The 17,184-nt window shown below is 45.2% G+C and overlaps 1 protein-coding gene across 3 annotated transcripts in view; it reads right to left on the reverse strand.

The window, feature by feature from the left end:
* Positions 1-10,615, reverse strand: part of STX17 (syntaxin 17) — a 389,479-nt gene extending 378,864 nt beyond the window's left edge. For 2 of the 3 annotated variants that reach the window (XM_056520149.1, XM_056520148.1), the window contains exon 1: positions 10,526-10,615. In XM_056520149.1, the coding sequence (XP_056376124.1) occupies positions 10,526-10,581 (56 nt within the window). In that variant the 5' untranslated portion in view covers positions 10,582-10,615. Of the gene's footprint in view, positions 1-10,475 lie in introns of all 3 variants that reach the window. The other variant, XM_056520150.1, reaches the window with a different exon arrangement.
* Between the last annotated feature and the right edge of the window lie 6,569 nt (positions 10,616-17,184).

Here is a 17,184-nt window from a genome sequence, read left to right on the forward strand (position 1 = left end):
CACTGTAACACTGTTACGTTCCCCGAGGGGTCTAGTTTCCAAAATGTAATGCCATGTGTTTGTTTTTTTTGCTGTCCTGGCACCATAGGGGCTTCCTAAATGCGGCATGCCCCCAGAGCAAAATTTTCTTCCAAAAAGCCAAAATGTGACTCCTTCTCTTCTGAGACCTGTAGTGCGCCAGTAGAGCACTTTTCACCCCCATATGGAGTGTTTTCTGCTTTAACCCTTTGTAAAAATGTTAAATTTTTGGCAAACCAAGCATTTTAGGTAAAATTATTATTATAATTTTTTTACATATGCAAAAGTCATGAAACCCCTGTGGGGTATTAAGGTCCACTTTATCCCTTGTTACATTCCCCAAGGGGTCTAGTTTCCAAAATGGTATGCCATGTGTTTTTTTTTTTGCTGTCCTGGCACCATAGGGGCTTCCTAAATGCGGCATGCTGCCAGAGCAAAATTTGCTTCCAAAAAGCCAAATGTGACTCCTTCTCTTCTGAGACCTGTAGTGCGCCTGCAGAGCACTTTTCACCCCCATATCGGGTGTTTTCTGAATCGGGAGAAATTGGGCTTTAAATTTTGGGGGGTATTTTCTGCTATTACCCTTTTTAAAAATGTAACATTTTTGGCAAACCAAGCATTTTAGGTAAAATTATTATTATTTTTTTTAACATTTGCAAAAGTCATGAAACCCCTGTGGGGTATTAAGGTTCACTTTACCCCTTGTTACATTCCCCAAGGGGTCTAGTTTCCAAAATGGTATGCCATGTGTGTTTTTTTTTTGCTGTTTTGACACCCTAGGGGCTTCCTAAAGGTGAAATGCCCCCCAAAATGCCTGGAAATGCCTCTCCAAAATGCCCTTGTCGCTCCTTCCCTTCTGAGCCCTCTACTGCGCCCGCCGAACACTTTACATAGACATATGAGGTATTTGCTTACTCAAGAGAAATTGGGCTACAAATACAAGTCAAAATTTTCTCCTTTTACCTCTTGCAAAAATTCAAAAATTGGGTCTACAAGAACATGCGAGTGTAAAAAATGAAGATTTAGAATTTTCTCCTTCACTTTGCTGCTATTCCTGTGAAACACCTAAAGGGTTAAAACACTGACTGAATGTCATTTTGAATACTTTGGGGGGTGCAGTTTTATAATGGGGTAATTTGTGGGGTTTTTCTAATATGAAGACCCTTCAAATCCACTTCAAAACTGAACTGGTCCCTGAAAAATAGCGAGTTTGAAAATTTTGTGAAAAATTGGAAAATTGCTGCTGAACTTTGAAGCCCTCTGTTGTCTTCCAAAAGTAAAAACTCATACATTTTATGATGCAAACATGTGGACATATTGTATATGTGAATAATAAAAAAAAATATTGGAATATCCATTTTCCTTACAAGCAGAGAGCTTCAAAGTTTGAAAAATGCAAAATTTTCAATTTTTTCCTGAAATTTGGGGATTTTTCACCAAGAAAGGATGCAAGTTACCACTAAATTTTACCACTATGTTAAAGTAGAATATGTCACGAAAAAACAATCTCGGAATCAGAATGATAACTAAAAGCATTCCAGAGTTATTAATGTTTAAAGTGACAGTGGTCAGATGTTCAAAAAACGCTCTGGTCCTTTAGGCCAAAATGGGCTTGGTCCTGAAGGGGTTAATGACCGCAATGCTGCAGATGCCGTGATCTGTATTGATCACAGCATCTGAGGGGTTAATGGTGGACATCCGCGGGATTGCGGATGTCCGCCGTTACGGGCGGGTCCCTGGCTGCAATCAGCAGCCAGGACCAGCCGCGTATGATCCGGGCATCGCTCCGACGCTCGCGGTTATGTTTAGGACGTAAATGTACGTCCTGGTGGGTTAAGTACCACCTCACCAGGACGTACATTTACGTCCTGCATCGTAACCCCATAACGACGAAGGACGTATATTTACATCCTCCGCCGGCTCCCGCTATATGCCGCGGGGTCACGCGGTGTCCCCGCGTCATATCGGGTCGGTCCCGGCGGCTATCAACGGCCGGGACCCGCGGCTAATACAGGACATCACCGATCGCGGTGATGCCCTGTATTAACCCTTCAGACGCGGCGATCAAAGCTGACCGCCGCGTCTGAAGGGAAAGTAACCCAGCTGCTCAGTCGGGCTGTTCGGGACCGCTGCGGTGAAATCGCGGCGGCCCGAACAGCTTACAGGAATCCGGGAGGGCCCTTACCTGCCTCCTCGTTGTCCGATCGACGAATGACTGCTCCGTGCCTGAGATCCAGGCAGGAGCAGTCAAGTGCCGACAACACTGATAACAGGCGTGTTAATACATGCCAGTGATCAGCATGAGAGATCAGTGTGTGCAGTGTTACACTGCAAAAAAAAAAGTTTAAAAAAAAGTGTTAATAAAGGTCATTTAACCCCTTCCCTAATAAATGTTTGAATCACCCCCCTTTTCCCATAAAAAAATAAAACAGTGTAAATAAAAATAAACATGTGGTATCGCCGCGTGCGTAAATGTCCAAACTATAAAAATATATCGTTAATTAAACCGCACGGTCAATGGCGTACGCGCAAAAAATTCAAAAGTCCAAAAAAGCATATTTTATACCATTAAAAAATGAATAAAAAGTGATCAAAAATTCCGATCAAAACAAAAATGGTACCGATAAAAACTTCAGATCACTGCGCAAAAAATTAGCCCTCATACTGCCCTGTACAGGGAAAAGTAAAAAAGTCATAGGGGTCAGAAAATGACATTTTTAAAAGTATAAATTTTCCTGCATGTAGTTATGATTTTTTCCAGAAGTACGACAAAATCAAACCTGTATAAGTAGGGTATCATTTTAATAGTATGGACCTACAGAATAATGATAAGGTGTCATTTTTACTGAAATATGCACTGCGTAGAAACGGAAGCCCCCAAAAATTACAAAATGGCTTTTTTTTTCTTCGATTTTGTCCCACAATTATTTTTTTTTCCATTTTGCCGTGAATTTTTGGGTAAAATGACTAATGTCACTCCAAAGTAGAATTGGTGACGCAAAAAATAAGCCATAATATGGATTTTTAGGTGAAAAATTTAAAGGGTTATGATTTTTAAAAGGTAAGGAGGAAAAAACGAAAGTGCAAAAACTGAAAAACCCTGCGTCCTTAAGGGGTTAAAGGGTAGCCCTCACCATCATGTTTTGGTGTTTTTTCTGTCCCTGCCTATTGCCCTTCTATCCCTAACACCCTCCCTGCCTTTATTTATTTTTTTACTATTTTAAAAATGGCATTTAGTCTGCCTGGTAGTGTGCTCACTACCAGACAGACTTCCCCAGCAGGCACCACGTCACTGATGGCTGCTGGGGAGGGCAAACTTACGCCCTTAGTTCTCCTAACAGGGTGCCTCCAGCTGTTTCACCACTACAACTCCCAGCATGCCCTGACATCTATTGGCTGTCAGGGCATGCTGGGAGTTGTAGTGGTAAAACAACTGGAGGCACCCAGGACAGGAGCTTCATGGGGGAAGGAGTGAGCCGGGAGTCGATGCGGGAGGGACGGGTGCAGTGGAGCCTCTTCCTGCCGCTCGGTGAGTAACACCCAAACATCCGTGCCCCCCATACCTTGCAGCAGCCCCCCCCCCCCCCCCCCCCCGCAGCAGCCCCGTGCCCCCGTACCTTGCAGCAGCCCCCCCACGCCCCCCGTACCTTGCAGCAGCCGATGCGCAGCCCTGGATGTTACAGCGCCTGCGCAAAATTTCGACTGATGCCCTGCCGGAATCAGTCGGAATTTTGCAGTGACGTCACTCCGCACTGCTTTTGGCCACTAGGAGGGCGACCCCTAGTGGCCGAATTGCAAATTGCTTTTAAAATGTTTTAAAAGCATTTTTTTTTATAAAAGTATATTAGAGATATGTTGTAGTACTTAAGTACTACAACATATGAAAAACAATTTTTCATGACAGTGCCCATTTAAGGGGTTAAAGGGGTACTCCGGTGAAAACTTTTTCTTTTATTTTTCTTTTACCTTATGGTAAATAAAAAATATTTCTAATATACTTTGTTTAAAAAAAAAATGAAGATTTCTATGTTTTATTTGTGCTTAAAAAGCTCAAGAGCACATTTTCCCCCATCTTATACACAGACTTTGGACCGAAGTCCAAACACAGAAAGTGCAGCCTGGAGTGCTGAGGGGGGTGTTTCCGGCCTCAACCAATCATAGCTCCTTTCACACTTAACTGCCATATGCTGTTGGTTGGACTCCCCCCCCCCCCCCCCCCCTCAGCACTCCAGGCTGCACTTCCTGTGTTTGGGCTTCGATCCAAAGTCTGTGTATGAGATGGGGGAAAATGTGCTCTTAAATGGGGTAGGGGATAAGATGTCTGATCGTGGGGGTCACGCCGCTGGGGACCCCCGCAATATAGCATGCGGCACCCACCTGTTTCTGCTCCGGAAGCGCTGGAGGGTCTGGGTCCCGAACACGGGAACCCCTTTAAGCTTTTTTTAAGCACAAATAAAGCACAAATTAGCTCAGCAGAAACTCAGCTTGTAAGACGTGCACTGCAGGCACGCCTGGCAAATCAGGCAGCAATTATCAGTCAGTAGAGGACTAATTAAAAGACCCAATACAGTGACCCCCCCGACCTACGATGGCCCCGACATATGATCAAATCGACATACGATGGCCTCTCAGAGGCCATCGCATGTCGATGTCAGCATCGACATACGATGCTTTTTAATGTCGGGGCCATCGCATTAAGTGCTATCCGGCAGCGCCAAATGCTTAAGCTGCTGCCGGATAGCAGCTTAATGTTCCCCGTGTGGTGCGGTAAGTATAACTTACCCCTCCACGATGCTCCGAGGTGCCCTCCGGGTCCAGCGCTGGTCTTCCGGTGTCTTCTCGGCCCTCTCCGATGACATCAATACGCTGCTGCGCACGTCATCCAATAGGAATGGCGTACGCAGCGGCGTAATGACGTCGCTACGCAGGCCCAGTAAGGCCTTGCGGAAGACAGCAGAGGACCGGAGAAGACAGCAGAGGACCGGAGAAGACAGCAGAGGACCGGAGAAGACAGCGGAGGACCGGAGAAGACAGCGGAGGACCGGAGAAGACAGCGGAGAGCCCAGCGGAGGCCCGGGGACACCATCTCGAGCGGCGGGGACACCATCTCGAGCGGCGGGGACAGGTGAGTACAGCTTCCTATACTTTACATTGCACAAATCCCTCAACATACGATGGATTCGACAAACGATGGTTCGTTTGGAACAAATTACCATCGTATGTTGAGGGACCACTGTATATTGTATCAACATACACAGTAAAAAGACTGAGCTCCTGTAGAGCTATACTTTTAACGGTGTGAAGTTCTATATTGTTTAATGCACACATTTTCATAATCTAATAAAGCTTGTGGGATACACCATAAAGATAAATAAGTATATTTGGGAAAATATGGGATTTTTTGGATTCCTCTAGGGGAATCTATAGGTAATGATTAAAGTTTAACCCTCCATATATACAGGTCTAATCGGGTGAATAGTTGGCATGGTTGCCACCTGTTTTCTTGAGAATTCACTATTTGGGCCAGGTAGGCAACACTTGGGTATAATGCAGGGAACTTTACTCTTTATATTTCCACCCCTAGATTAGTGGCCCAATGGCAATCCACTTGTTGGGCCAGGCTGGCAACAGTTTTGTATTGTGTAAGGGTCCCTTACTCTTTATATTTCCACCCCCATGGTGTTTAACCTCTGAAAATAATTACTTTATACGTAATACACATAAGCAATTGGCAAGGTTTGCATCTGTTTTCTTGCCAATCCATTTTTGGCCCAGTCTGTAAGTAGTTTGAAATTATAGAGCGGCCCTTACTCTTTATATTAACCCCTTTTAACGGGGTTTTTCCGTTTTTGCACTTTTGTTTTTTTCCTCCTTACCTTTAAAAAAATCATAATTGTTTCAATATTGCACCTAAAATCCATATGATGGCTTATTTTTTGCGCCACCAATTCAACTTTGCAATGACATCAGTCATTTTACCCAAAAATCTACGGCGAAACGTAAAAAAATCATTGTGCAACAAAATTGAAGAAAAAACACAATTTTGGGTGCTTCCGTTTCTACACAGTAAATTTTTCAGTAAAAATGACACCTTATCTTTATTCTGTAGGTCATTACAATTAAAATGATACCCTACTTATATAGGTTTGATTTTGTCGTACTTCTGAAAACAGTTCTAACTACATGCAGGAAAATGTATACGTTTAAAATTGTCATGTCCTGACCCCTATAACTTTTTTAATTTTCCGCGTACAGGGTGGTATGAGGGCTAATTTTTTGGGCCGTTTTCAGAAGTACCATTTTTGTATTGATTGGACTTATTGATCGCTTTTTATTCATTTTTTCATGATATAAAAAGTTACCAAAAAAACGCTATTTTGGGCTTTGGAATGTTTTTTGCGCGTGCGCCATTGACTGTGCGGTTTAATTAACTATTTTTATAATTCGGACATTTCCACACGCGGCGATACCACATATGTTTAGTTTTATTTATTTTTTTAATGGGAAAAGGGAGGTGATTCAAACTTTTATTAGGGAAGGGGTTAAATGATCTTTATTAACTTTTTTTTTCACAATGTTATAACTCCCATAGGGGGCTATAACACTGCACACACTGATCTTTTACACTGATCAATGGTTTCTCATAGGAAACCATTGATCGATGATTCTGCCGCTTGACTGCTCATGCCTGGATCTCAGGCACTGAGCAGTCATTCGGCGATCGGAAAGTGTAGAGGCAGGTAAGGGGACCCTCCTCGGGTCCTACAGCTGTTCGGGATGCCGATTTCACTGCGGCGATCCCGAACTGCCCCCTGAACTAACCGGCAGCACTTTAGTCTCACTTTAGATGCGGCGAGCAACTTTAAACGCCGCATCTAAAGGGTTAATAGTGCGCGGCACCGAGATCAGTGCCGTGCGCTATTAGCCACAGGTCCCGGCTGTTGTTAGAGGCCGGGCTGTGGCCCCGCGTTATAGAACTGGAGCAGACTCAGGACGAACAGGTACACCCTGGGTCCTTAAGGCTAAATTTCTCCTTTATTTTATTTTTTTAAACGCCAATTCTGCCGCATGGCGTTTTTTGGGCCAAAAAACGCTGCAGCCAGATGTTAGCTGGAAATCAATGAGAAATCGCAAAATTCTTTTTCCACTTGGCGTTTTTCAGTTTTTTTGGGCATTTTTAAGCTCCATGGCGGTTTTGCAAAATCGCAGCACTGGTGTTTTTTTCCCTGAAATCGTGGCGTTTTTCTCCCATAGCAGTCTATGGGAGTAAAAAAAAACGCCAAGAAAAACGCCATGTGGGTTTTAACTTTGACATTTTTTCAGGTGGTTTTTATTCTCTTTTGGACATTAGCGATCCAAAAAAAGAGATGGAGATACCTTTTTTAATAACATTTTGTAGGGTACCATAGATAAGATACAGTAGTGATGGAAAAAACTGTATCTAACGAAATTTATTTTTTAATTACAAAATTTTCATTCATTTTTAAACAGGGATCAATTTATGTGGGCAGGGCATTAAAAATGTAGCCAACAATAATAAAAATGTAGTGTGTGTGTTTTTCACTTTTTTTTCTTAATTTTTTAGATAGATAGTACTACTACTCCCAGCATGGAACACACTGTTCCATGATGGGAGTAGTAGTACCTGTACTAATTGACAGATCGCCCATTGCACAATGTATAGATGCGGCCGCTCTTCTATGGTCCCCTGCACTGACGTATATATACACCTACTCATATTTCTCGCAGAGAGTTGTGATTCAGATGGTTCCAGCCAATCACAGCTCTCTGCGGGAAATATGAATATGTGTATATATATGTCAGTGCAGGAGACCATAGAAGAGCAGCCGTCGCATCTATACATTATACAGGAGGATCATAGCGGGTGTCAGGAGTGACATCCGCTGTGATCTTTCCTTAACTGCAGGTACTACTACTCCCAACATGGAGTACACTCTGCTCAATGCTGGGAGTTGTAGTACCTGCATTAATAGACAGATCGCAACAGGTGCCAGAAGTTACACTCACTGCGATCTGTCTATTAATGCAGGTACTACAGCTACCATCATGGAGCAGTGAGCGCTCCATGTTGGGAGTAGTAGTACCTGCAGGTAAGAACAGATCACAGCGGGTATATATATGAATAGAACATCACTCATTCATATTTCCCGCTGAGAGCGGTGATTGGCCGCAACCATCCGGCCAATCCCCACTCTGGGCGGAAAATATGAATCAGTGATGTTCTATTTACATCACTGGCCGGAGTATAGTGCAGAGATGTGAGCGCTGTATAGAGTCGCTCCGCATCTCTGCTGTACGACTGACACCCGGAGCGATATGTCTATTAGTACAGGTACTACTACTCCCATCATGGAACAGTCTGTTCCATGCTGGGAGTAGTAGTACTACCTAAAAAATATAAAAAATAGAGAGAGAAAAAAGTGAAACACACACTTTATTAATAATTATAAATTTAGTTATAAAAAAATTCACATTTCGTTAAATACATTTTTTTCCATCACTACCATAACAAATTTTGGCTACCAAAAAAAACTGCCAAGGTGCCAAAAATGCAATTTCCACACAAATGAAAAAACGCCAGATGCAGAAAATTGCACTGCCGTTTTTTCAGGCGTTTTTTCTTGCGTTTTTTTTCAAACCAAAAAATGCAGGACAAAAAAACAAGTAGAACTTTAGCCTAAGGGGTTAACCCCTCAGGTGTGTGGCCCAATGGCTTTTAACCCCTCATATTGCTTTTTCAAAATGCAGAAAATTGGAGTAGTTGGCAGGGTTGGTACCTGTTTTTTTGCCAATCCACAGTTTTGGCCAGACTGGATACAGTTGGCTATTATGCAGGGGCCCTTACTCCTTATATTTTCACCCCTACGTTAATGGCCCAATGGTGTTTAACCACTTAAAATCATCAGTAACTAATTCAAAACGCATCTTTTTTTAATCCATTGTTAATCTTTAATTCTGCAAAAACACAATCTAGATTATTATTTTTTTCTGAATCTGATTGTTCCCAAATTATCAACATTTAGGTATAAAAATCAGGTTTGCTGCAGAGGAATAAGAGGAAAAAAAGGTTTTTTAGTCATAGTAATGTACAGTGATCCCTCAACTTACAATGGCCTCAACATACAATAGTTTCAACATACAATGGTCTTTTCTGAACCATTGTAACTTGAAACCAGACTCAACATACAATGTACGGACAGTCCAGATCTGTGAAACGTGTCAATGGCTGGAAGAATCGACCAATCAGAATGGGCATTTTACTGGTAAATCACCTGTATTACTGAAGTACAAGCACTGACTGGCTGTCTGTAGCGCCCCCAACAGTACAGGGAGGAACTACAAGTTCTGTACTACTCCTTACCTGTGCCAGGGTTAGCTGCTCCTTTGGACACCAGGTAAGGGCGGCTCCATTTGGGACACTGTGGCCCTCATTTACTATTCTAAACCCGACTTGTTTTGTCGGGTTTTTTTGTCGCATCTTTGTCTGCGACATATCGCAGACATCGTGCGCCAGTCTGCGACACGATGCAACATTTTTTCCCGACGGACCCGATGTGGATTCCCCCAAACCCGACAAAAGTGGCGTAACCCGACATTTCTGAGCTTTCCCACGTATTTATAAAGCTTTGCAACCCGAATTTGCTCAATTGTTGTGGATTTTTACCCGACAACTCAGGAGTTGGAAACCAAAACCAACAAAACCCACGTGCGACAAACAGGATGCGACATAATAAATACCAGGGGGAAAAAGCAGTCAGGTAAGAAAGCAAGATAGACTTACAACCCGATTTTCTAAGTAAATGAGGGCCTGTGTGTACTGTATAGGACCCTGAAGAAGCTCCTGTCCTCTACAACATCAACCATTGTTTCCCAACCAGGGTGCCTCCAGCTGTTGCAAAACTACAACTCCCAGTTGTTGGGAGTTGTAGTTTTGCAACAGCTGGAGGCACCCTGGTTGGGAAACACTGACAGACAGTGATTACAGCTCCCAGCTGATCTTTATTACTTTTATATGTAAGGACTTGCTTTATCTATATTAGTTTTCTACTTATTTTTCTTTAATCCTCACTTTTTTCCCTATTTTTGGATGACATTTTGGGGGCTTCAGAACCAATTACCAGGTTTCCATAGAGTTATGGTCTCAATAAACAATGGTTTCAACATACAATGGTAATCCTGGAACCAATTAATATTGTAACTTGAGGGACCACTGTATACGAAAATGCTTAAACAAGAAACCAACTTCAGCGAATAAGAAGCTGGCCGAATAAGAAACCAACTTCAGCCTCGTTTTCAAGGTTTGGTTGTGGATCTGAATCTCGCATAGACAGTGTCAACACAACTATGCATCTAGTCTGGAGAAGAGACTTCAGTGAATGATGGTACTGAGAGAACTCGCTGCTATTAAGGAGAGCCATACTGCCCTCACAACACACCTGAAGGCTAAGAATGTAACATTCCAGCTCTGCTCATTTCTTCTTCTTACCTCTCTGGTTTAGACACTGTTGGAAGCGTCAAGATCTTAGCTGTAGGACCTTTCATGATGTCATTGTCATGTGACCAGGCACTTGGCTGGGAGGAGTTCTGCTCAGGGCTGGGTGTCTCTCAAGCACTAGATACCAAGAGATTTCTTTTTACAGTATTGTTATATTGCTATACATTATTAGCAGGTGTCAGGAATCTGTGTGTGCCAAGCTGAGTTATTATCTATATATATAAAACTCAATAACCCTCATTTACTAATGTGAACCCGACTTTTTTTGTCAGGTTGTGCGACCAAATTTGTGTCGCATAGCCTATGCGACACAAATTTGGTCGCACAACCGGACAAAAGATATCATCACTCCGAGTGTTTTTAAAACCTGTCAGAATGGGCGTGGTTATCACAAAAAGAGGCGTGTTCCCGACAAAAAAGAAAAAACATTCGGAGTATGATGAAAAACTCACAGGAAAACCTGTGAATTTTTCTTCACTAAAACCCGACAGCTCTGAGCTGTCTGGAAATTACTGAAAACCGAGTGAATCCTACCCCCATCATGGAACAGGGTCTGTTCCATGTTGGGGGTAGTAGTACAGGGGCTAAGGGGTTGATCGCATCCGATCCGATCAAAAGTTTTTAAGCAGGGAACGGGCGGCATGTTCCGCTCCCCAGCGATGTACGATGTATTTCACTTTCATTATCAAATTCAGGGATCCCTGCGAGCTGCGGTGGGGAAAGATCTATAGAATCGCTGGGGGTTTTGTATATGTCCCCACAGCTTGTATATATCTTGCCCCCTGCTGCGCTATATGTCTAGTCCCCGCAACACATGTGTACAATACATATATATATACCCCCGCACAGCTCTATCATATGCCCCCCACAGCGCATGTGTACATATATATATATACCCCCCGCACAGCGCTATTATATACCCCCCGCAGTGCATGTGTACACATATATATATCCCCCCCCGCATAGCGCTATTATATACCCCCCGCAGCGTATGTAGTTACATAGTAGATATATATTATATATGCCCCGCACAGCGCATCTATATACATATGCCTCTGAAGCGCTATTAATGACTAATGCAGTGGTCTCCAACTTGCGGACCTCCAGATGTTTCAAAACTACAACTCCCAGCATGCGCACAGTGACAGCGCACAGTAACAGCGCCGAAGCCAGAATGATCGCGGACCCCGAGCCCCGGCAACAGGTAATTATAACACCGGGGATGGGGGAGGCGATGGGGCAGCTCTGGTGTTTGCTGAGGATTATTTATTGTAGCAAAGTGGGGAACAGATAACGCTATATGTCTGGTCCCCACTTCGCTTCTATATACATATGCCTCTGAAGCGCTGTGGTCTCCAACCTGCGGACCTCCAGATGTTGCAAAACTACAACTCCCAGAATGCCCGGACAGCCAACGAGCATATGCATATAGATGAGCTGTGCGGGGCATATATAATATATATCTACATGCGCTGCGGGGGGTATATAATAGAGCTAGGCGGGGGGATATCTATATATATATATATGTACACATGCACTGCGGGGGGTATATAATAGCACTACGCGGGGGGATATATATATAAATGTACACATGCGCTGCGGGCGGTATATAATAGCGCTATGCGGGGGGGGATATATATATGTACACATGCGCTGCGGGAGGCATATGATAGAGCTGTGCGGGGGGCATATATACAAATTACCCTGCGACACAATTTCCAACCCGTGGGACACAATTTTTTTTTCAGGGAGAAAAATACACAGAGTAAATCAAGAAACACTCAGAGATAAACCCGACACTCTTAGTAAATGAGGGCCAATGTATGTTTGTGTGTATGTATGTGTGTGTGTGTATGTTCCAGCATCACGTCCAAACGGCTAAAGATATTAACATGAAACTTGGCACACATGTTACTTATACGTCAACAACAAACATAGGATAGGGGATTTAAGCCTTGTCATGCCGAGCGCTCCGGGTCCCTGCTCCCTCCTGGAGCGCTTGTGGCGCTTGTCTGCTCGCAGCGCCCAGGTCAGACCCGCTGACCAGGAGTGCTGCTTTACGATCACTGGTGGGGATGCGATCAACGTGGCTGGTCGCGCCCGCCCACGGGTCGCATCCCAGTCCTCTCACCTGCCCCGTTCCCCTGCTGTCATGTCCCGACGCGCGCGGCCCCGCTCTCTAGGGCACACGTGCGCCGGCTCTCTGAAATTTAAAGGGCCAGTGCACCACTAGTTGGTGCCTGGCCCAATCAGTGCTAATCACTCCCAAACATATAAAAACCCACTTCCCCTTCCTGTCCTTGCCGGATCTTGTTTCCTTGTGCCAGTGAAAGCGTTCCCGTGTGTCCATTGTCTGCGTATCCAGACCCTTGCCGTTGCCCTTGACTACGAACCGTTGCCACCTGCCCTGACCTTCTGCTAAGTCTGACCTTGCCTTTTGCCTAGTCCTTGTGTACCGCGCCTGACTCAGCAGTCAGTGAGGTTGAGTCGCTATTGGGTGTAACGACCTGGGGGTTACCTGCCGCAGCAAGGCTCTGGTAAAAACCAGTAACCCCTTAGATTCCGTTCCCCTGGTACGGCCCACGCCATCACCTCACTGACATAGAGGATCCACTACCAGTGTCATCCCTGCATACCACTCCGGATCCTGACAGTAGATCTGTCCATGGATCCCGCTGAGGTCCCGCTGCCCAGTGTCGCTGACTTAACCTCCGTGGTCACCCAGCAATCTCAGCAGATCGCGCTACAAGGACAACAGCTGACTCAGTTGACTGCTATGCTACAACAGCAGCAACCATCTCCTCCTTCAGCTCCTGCATCACCTCCGCAGCGAGTGGCCGCTCCCAGACTCCGCTTGTCCCTACCTGACAAGTTTGATGGGGACTCTAAACTGTGCCGTGGTTTCCTGTCCCAATGTTCTCTACACCTGGAGATGATGTCAGACCCATTTCCTACAGAGGAAGGTGGCGTTCGTGGTCAGCCTGCTGTCTGGAAAGGCTTTGTCCTGGGCCACACCACTTTGGGACCGCAACGATCCTGCCACTGCTACTATCCAGTCCTTCTCAGAAGTACGCAGTGTCTTTGAGGAGCCAGCCCGGGCTTCCTCAGCCGAGACTGCCCTATTGAATCTTGTCCAAGGGAGTCCTTCAGTGGGCGAACACGCCATTCATTTCCGCACCCTCGCCTCTGAGCTATCCTGGAATAATGAGGCCCTCTGCGCGACCTTCAAGAAAGATTTATCCAGTCACATCAAAGATGTTCTGGTCGCACGAGAAATTCCTGCTACCCTGTCTGAACTCATCCATTTGGCCCCCCGCATCGACATGCGTTTCACTGAAAGACGCCAGGAGCTTCGTCAGGGAAAGGATCTTTGTTCGCACCAGGCTTTTTCTCCCCTGGCACCTCTCTTCTAGCGTCCTTTGCAATCAGTTCCTGTGCCTTCCGCCGAGGAGGCTAGCAAGTGGATCGGTCTTGCCTGACCCAACAAGAGAGGACTCGCCATAGAAACGAAAACCTGTGCCTGTACTGTGCTAGTACTGAACATTTCCTAAAGGACTGTCCTATTTGTCCTCCGCATCAGGGAAACGCTCGCACCTAGTTAACGTAGGAGAGGCGTTGCTAGGTGTGAATTCTTCCTCTCCACGACTGACTGACTATACCTGTGCGGATTGCTATACCCGCTTATACTAATACTTCCTTCTCCGCTGTGGCCTTCTTGGACTCTGGTTCAGCAGGAAGTTTCATTGAAGCCTCCCTAATCAACAGATTCAATATTCCTGTTACCCGTCTTGTCAAACCTCTCTTCATTTAATCCGTCAATGGAGAGAGGCTGGTCTGCACCATGCGTTACCGCACTCAACCGCTGCTCATGAGGGTTGTAGTTCACCATCATGAACATATTGAATTTTTTGTGCTGCCCAACTGTACTTCAGAAATTCTTCTGGGCTTGCCCTGGCTTCAACGTCACTCGCCTAGCCTCGCCTGAGCCACCGGGGACATTAAGAGTTGGGGATCTTCTTGCCACAAGCGATGTCTCCACCCAGTTCCTTCCTGTCAAGTCTCCATTGCTACTCCTTTGCCAGGTCTTCCTAAGGCCTATCAGGACTTTTCTGACGTCTTTTGTAAAAAGCAAGCAGAGGTCTTACCTCCACATAGACCCTATGACTGCCCTATCAACTTGCTCCCTGGTACCACACCGCCCCGTGGTAGGATTTACCCATTTTCTGCCCCGGAAACACAAGCCATGACAGAGTACATTCAGAAAAACCTCAAAAGAGGGTTTATCCGGAAATCTTCTTCTCCAGCCGGAGCTGGATTCTTCTTCGTGGCCACGAAGGACGGCTCTCTACGCCCTTGTATTGACTACCGAGGTCTTAATAAGATCACAGTGAAAAAACGCTATCCTCTACCACTCATCTCAGAACTATTTGATCGATTGCGTGGAGCTAAGATCTTCACCAAACTTGATCTAAGGGGCGCCTATAATCTCATCCGCTTTCGCGAAGGTGATGAATGGAAAACCGCCTTCAATACCAGAGATGGTCACTTTGAATATCTTGTCATGCCCTTTGGTCTATGCAACGCCCCAGCAGTCTTCCAAGACTTTGTCAGCAAGATTTTCTGAGACATGCTGTATTCCTGTGTGGTGGTCTATCTTGATGACATTCAAATTTTTTCTTCCAACCTAGAGGAACATCGCCTCCATGTCCGTAAAGTGCTTCAGCGCCTACACAAAAATCATCTTTATGCCAAGATCGAGAAATATCTTTTTGAACGCAGCTGTCTCCGCTTCTTGGGATACATAGTCTCCGGTCAAGGTCTTCAAATGGACCCTGATAAACTATCTGTAGTAATAGATTGGCCACGTCCCACTGGTTTGCGAGCCACCCAACGATTTCTCAGATTTGCTAATTATTATCGTCAATTCATTCCCCATTTCTCCACCATTGTTGCGCCTATTGTGGCCTTGACCAAGAAAAATGTTAATCCGAAATCATGGCCACCGCAGGCAGAGGAGGCCTTTAAACACCTCAAAGCCGCCTTCACTTCTGCTCCAGTCCTGTCCAGGCCAGATCCTCTGAAGCCCTTCTTCCTTTAGGTTGACGCCTCCTCAGTTGGTGCCAGAGCTGTCCTTCAAAAAACCGCTAAAGGAAAAGAACTATTCCATTGGAGACTGGGAACTATTGGCCATTAAGTTGGCACTTAAGGAGTGGAAACATCTTCTAAAAGGATCCTTGCATCCCATCACCATCTACACTGACCATGAAAATTTGTCCTACCTTCAATCCGCCCAGCGGTTAAATCCTCGCCAGGCTAGATGGTCATTGTTCTTTGCCCGTTTCAATTTTCAAATTAATTTTCGTCCTGCGGACAAGAATGTCAGGGCTAATGCTCTATCACGTACCACTGATGCCTCGGAATCAGAAGTTCTTCCTCAACACATCATACCTCCTGAGTGTCTGGTCGTCTCCGCCCCAGCTTCTTTGGTGCCAATTCCTCCCAGAAAAACTTATGTTCCTCCACGTCTTCGCCTCCAGACTCTCAAATGGGGTCATTCCTCCCACCTGGCGGGTCATGCTGGAATCAAAAAGTCCATACAGCTAATTGCCAGACACTATTGGTTGTCTTCCTTGGAGAAAGATGTGACCGATTTCGTACAGGCCTGTACAGAGTGTGCACGTGACAAGACTCCACGCCAGAAGCTGGCTGGTCTTCTCCTTCCTCTGCCTGTGCCTGAACAGCCATGGTCTCATATAGCGATGGACTTTATAACTGACCTACCTTCATCTCATGGCAACACTGTCATTTGGGTGGTCGTTGATCGCTTTTCCAAAATGGCTCATTTTGTCCCGCTTCCGGGTGTACCTTCTGCGCCACAATTGGCGAAACAATTTTTAAAAAAATGTTTTCGTCTCCACGGGCTTCCCACGCATATTGTCTCTGATAGAGGTGTTCAATTTGTTTCAAAATTTTGGAGAGCACTCTGCAGTCAATTAAAGATCAAATTGAATTTCTCTTCTTCCTATCACCCCCAATCCAATGGACAAGTGGAAAGAGTAAACCAGATTCTTGGCGACTACTTGCGGCATTTTGTCTCCTCCCGTCAAGATGATTGGGTCGACCTTCTGCCCTGGGCTGAATTCTCGTAAAACTTTAAGAATTCTGAGTCTTCCTCCAAATCTCCATTTTTTGTGGTGTACGGCCGTCACCCGCTTCCCCCCCCCCCCCCCTCCCCATTCCCACTTCATCTGGAGTTCCTGCCGTGGATGAATTGACACAAGATTTCTTCTCCATCTGGAAGGAGACTCAAAAGTCGCTCCTACTGGCCTCCTCTCGCATGAAGAGACATGCCGATAAAAAGAGAAGAACTCCTCCGGTTCTTGCCCCCGGTGACAAAGTATGGCTCTCCGCCAAATACATCCATTTCCGTGTCCCTAGCTACAAGCTTGGTCCTCGGTACCTCGGGCCTTTTTAAAATCAAGAATGAAATCAATTCTGTCTCCTACAAGCTTCATCTTCCCCCTTCTCTTCGTATTGCTAACTCTTTCCATGTTTCTCTTCTCAAACCTCTCGTACTTAACCGCTTTTCTCCCAAGGTCACTGTTCCTGCTCCTATCTCTGCCTCCTCTGATGTCTTCTTCGTCAAGGAA

Source organism: Hyla sarda, chromosome 5 (assembly GCF_029499605.1).
Source record: "Hyla sarda isolate aHylSar1 chromosome 5, aHylSar1.hap1, whole genome shotgun sequence".
Classification (NCBI taxonomy): Eukaryota; Metazoa; Chordata; class Amphibia; order Anura; family Hylidae; genus Hyla; species Hyla sarda.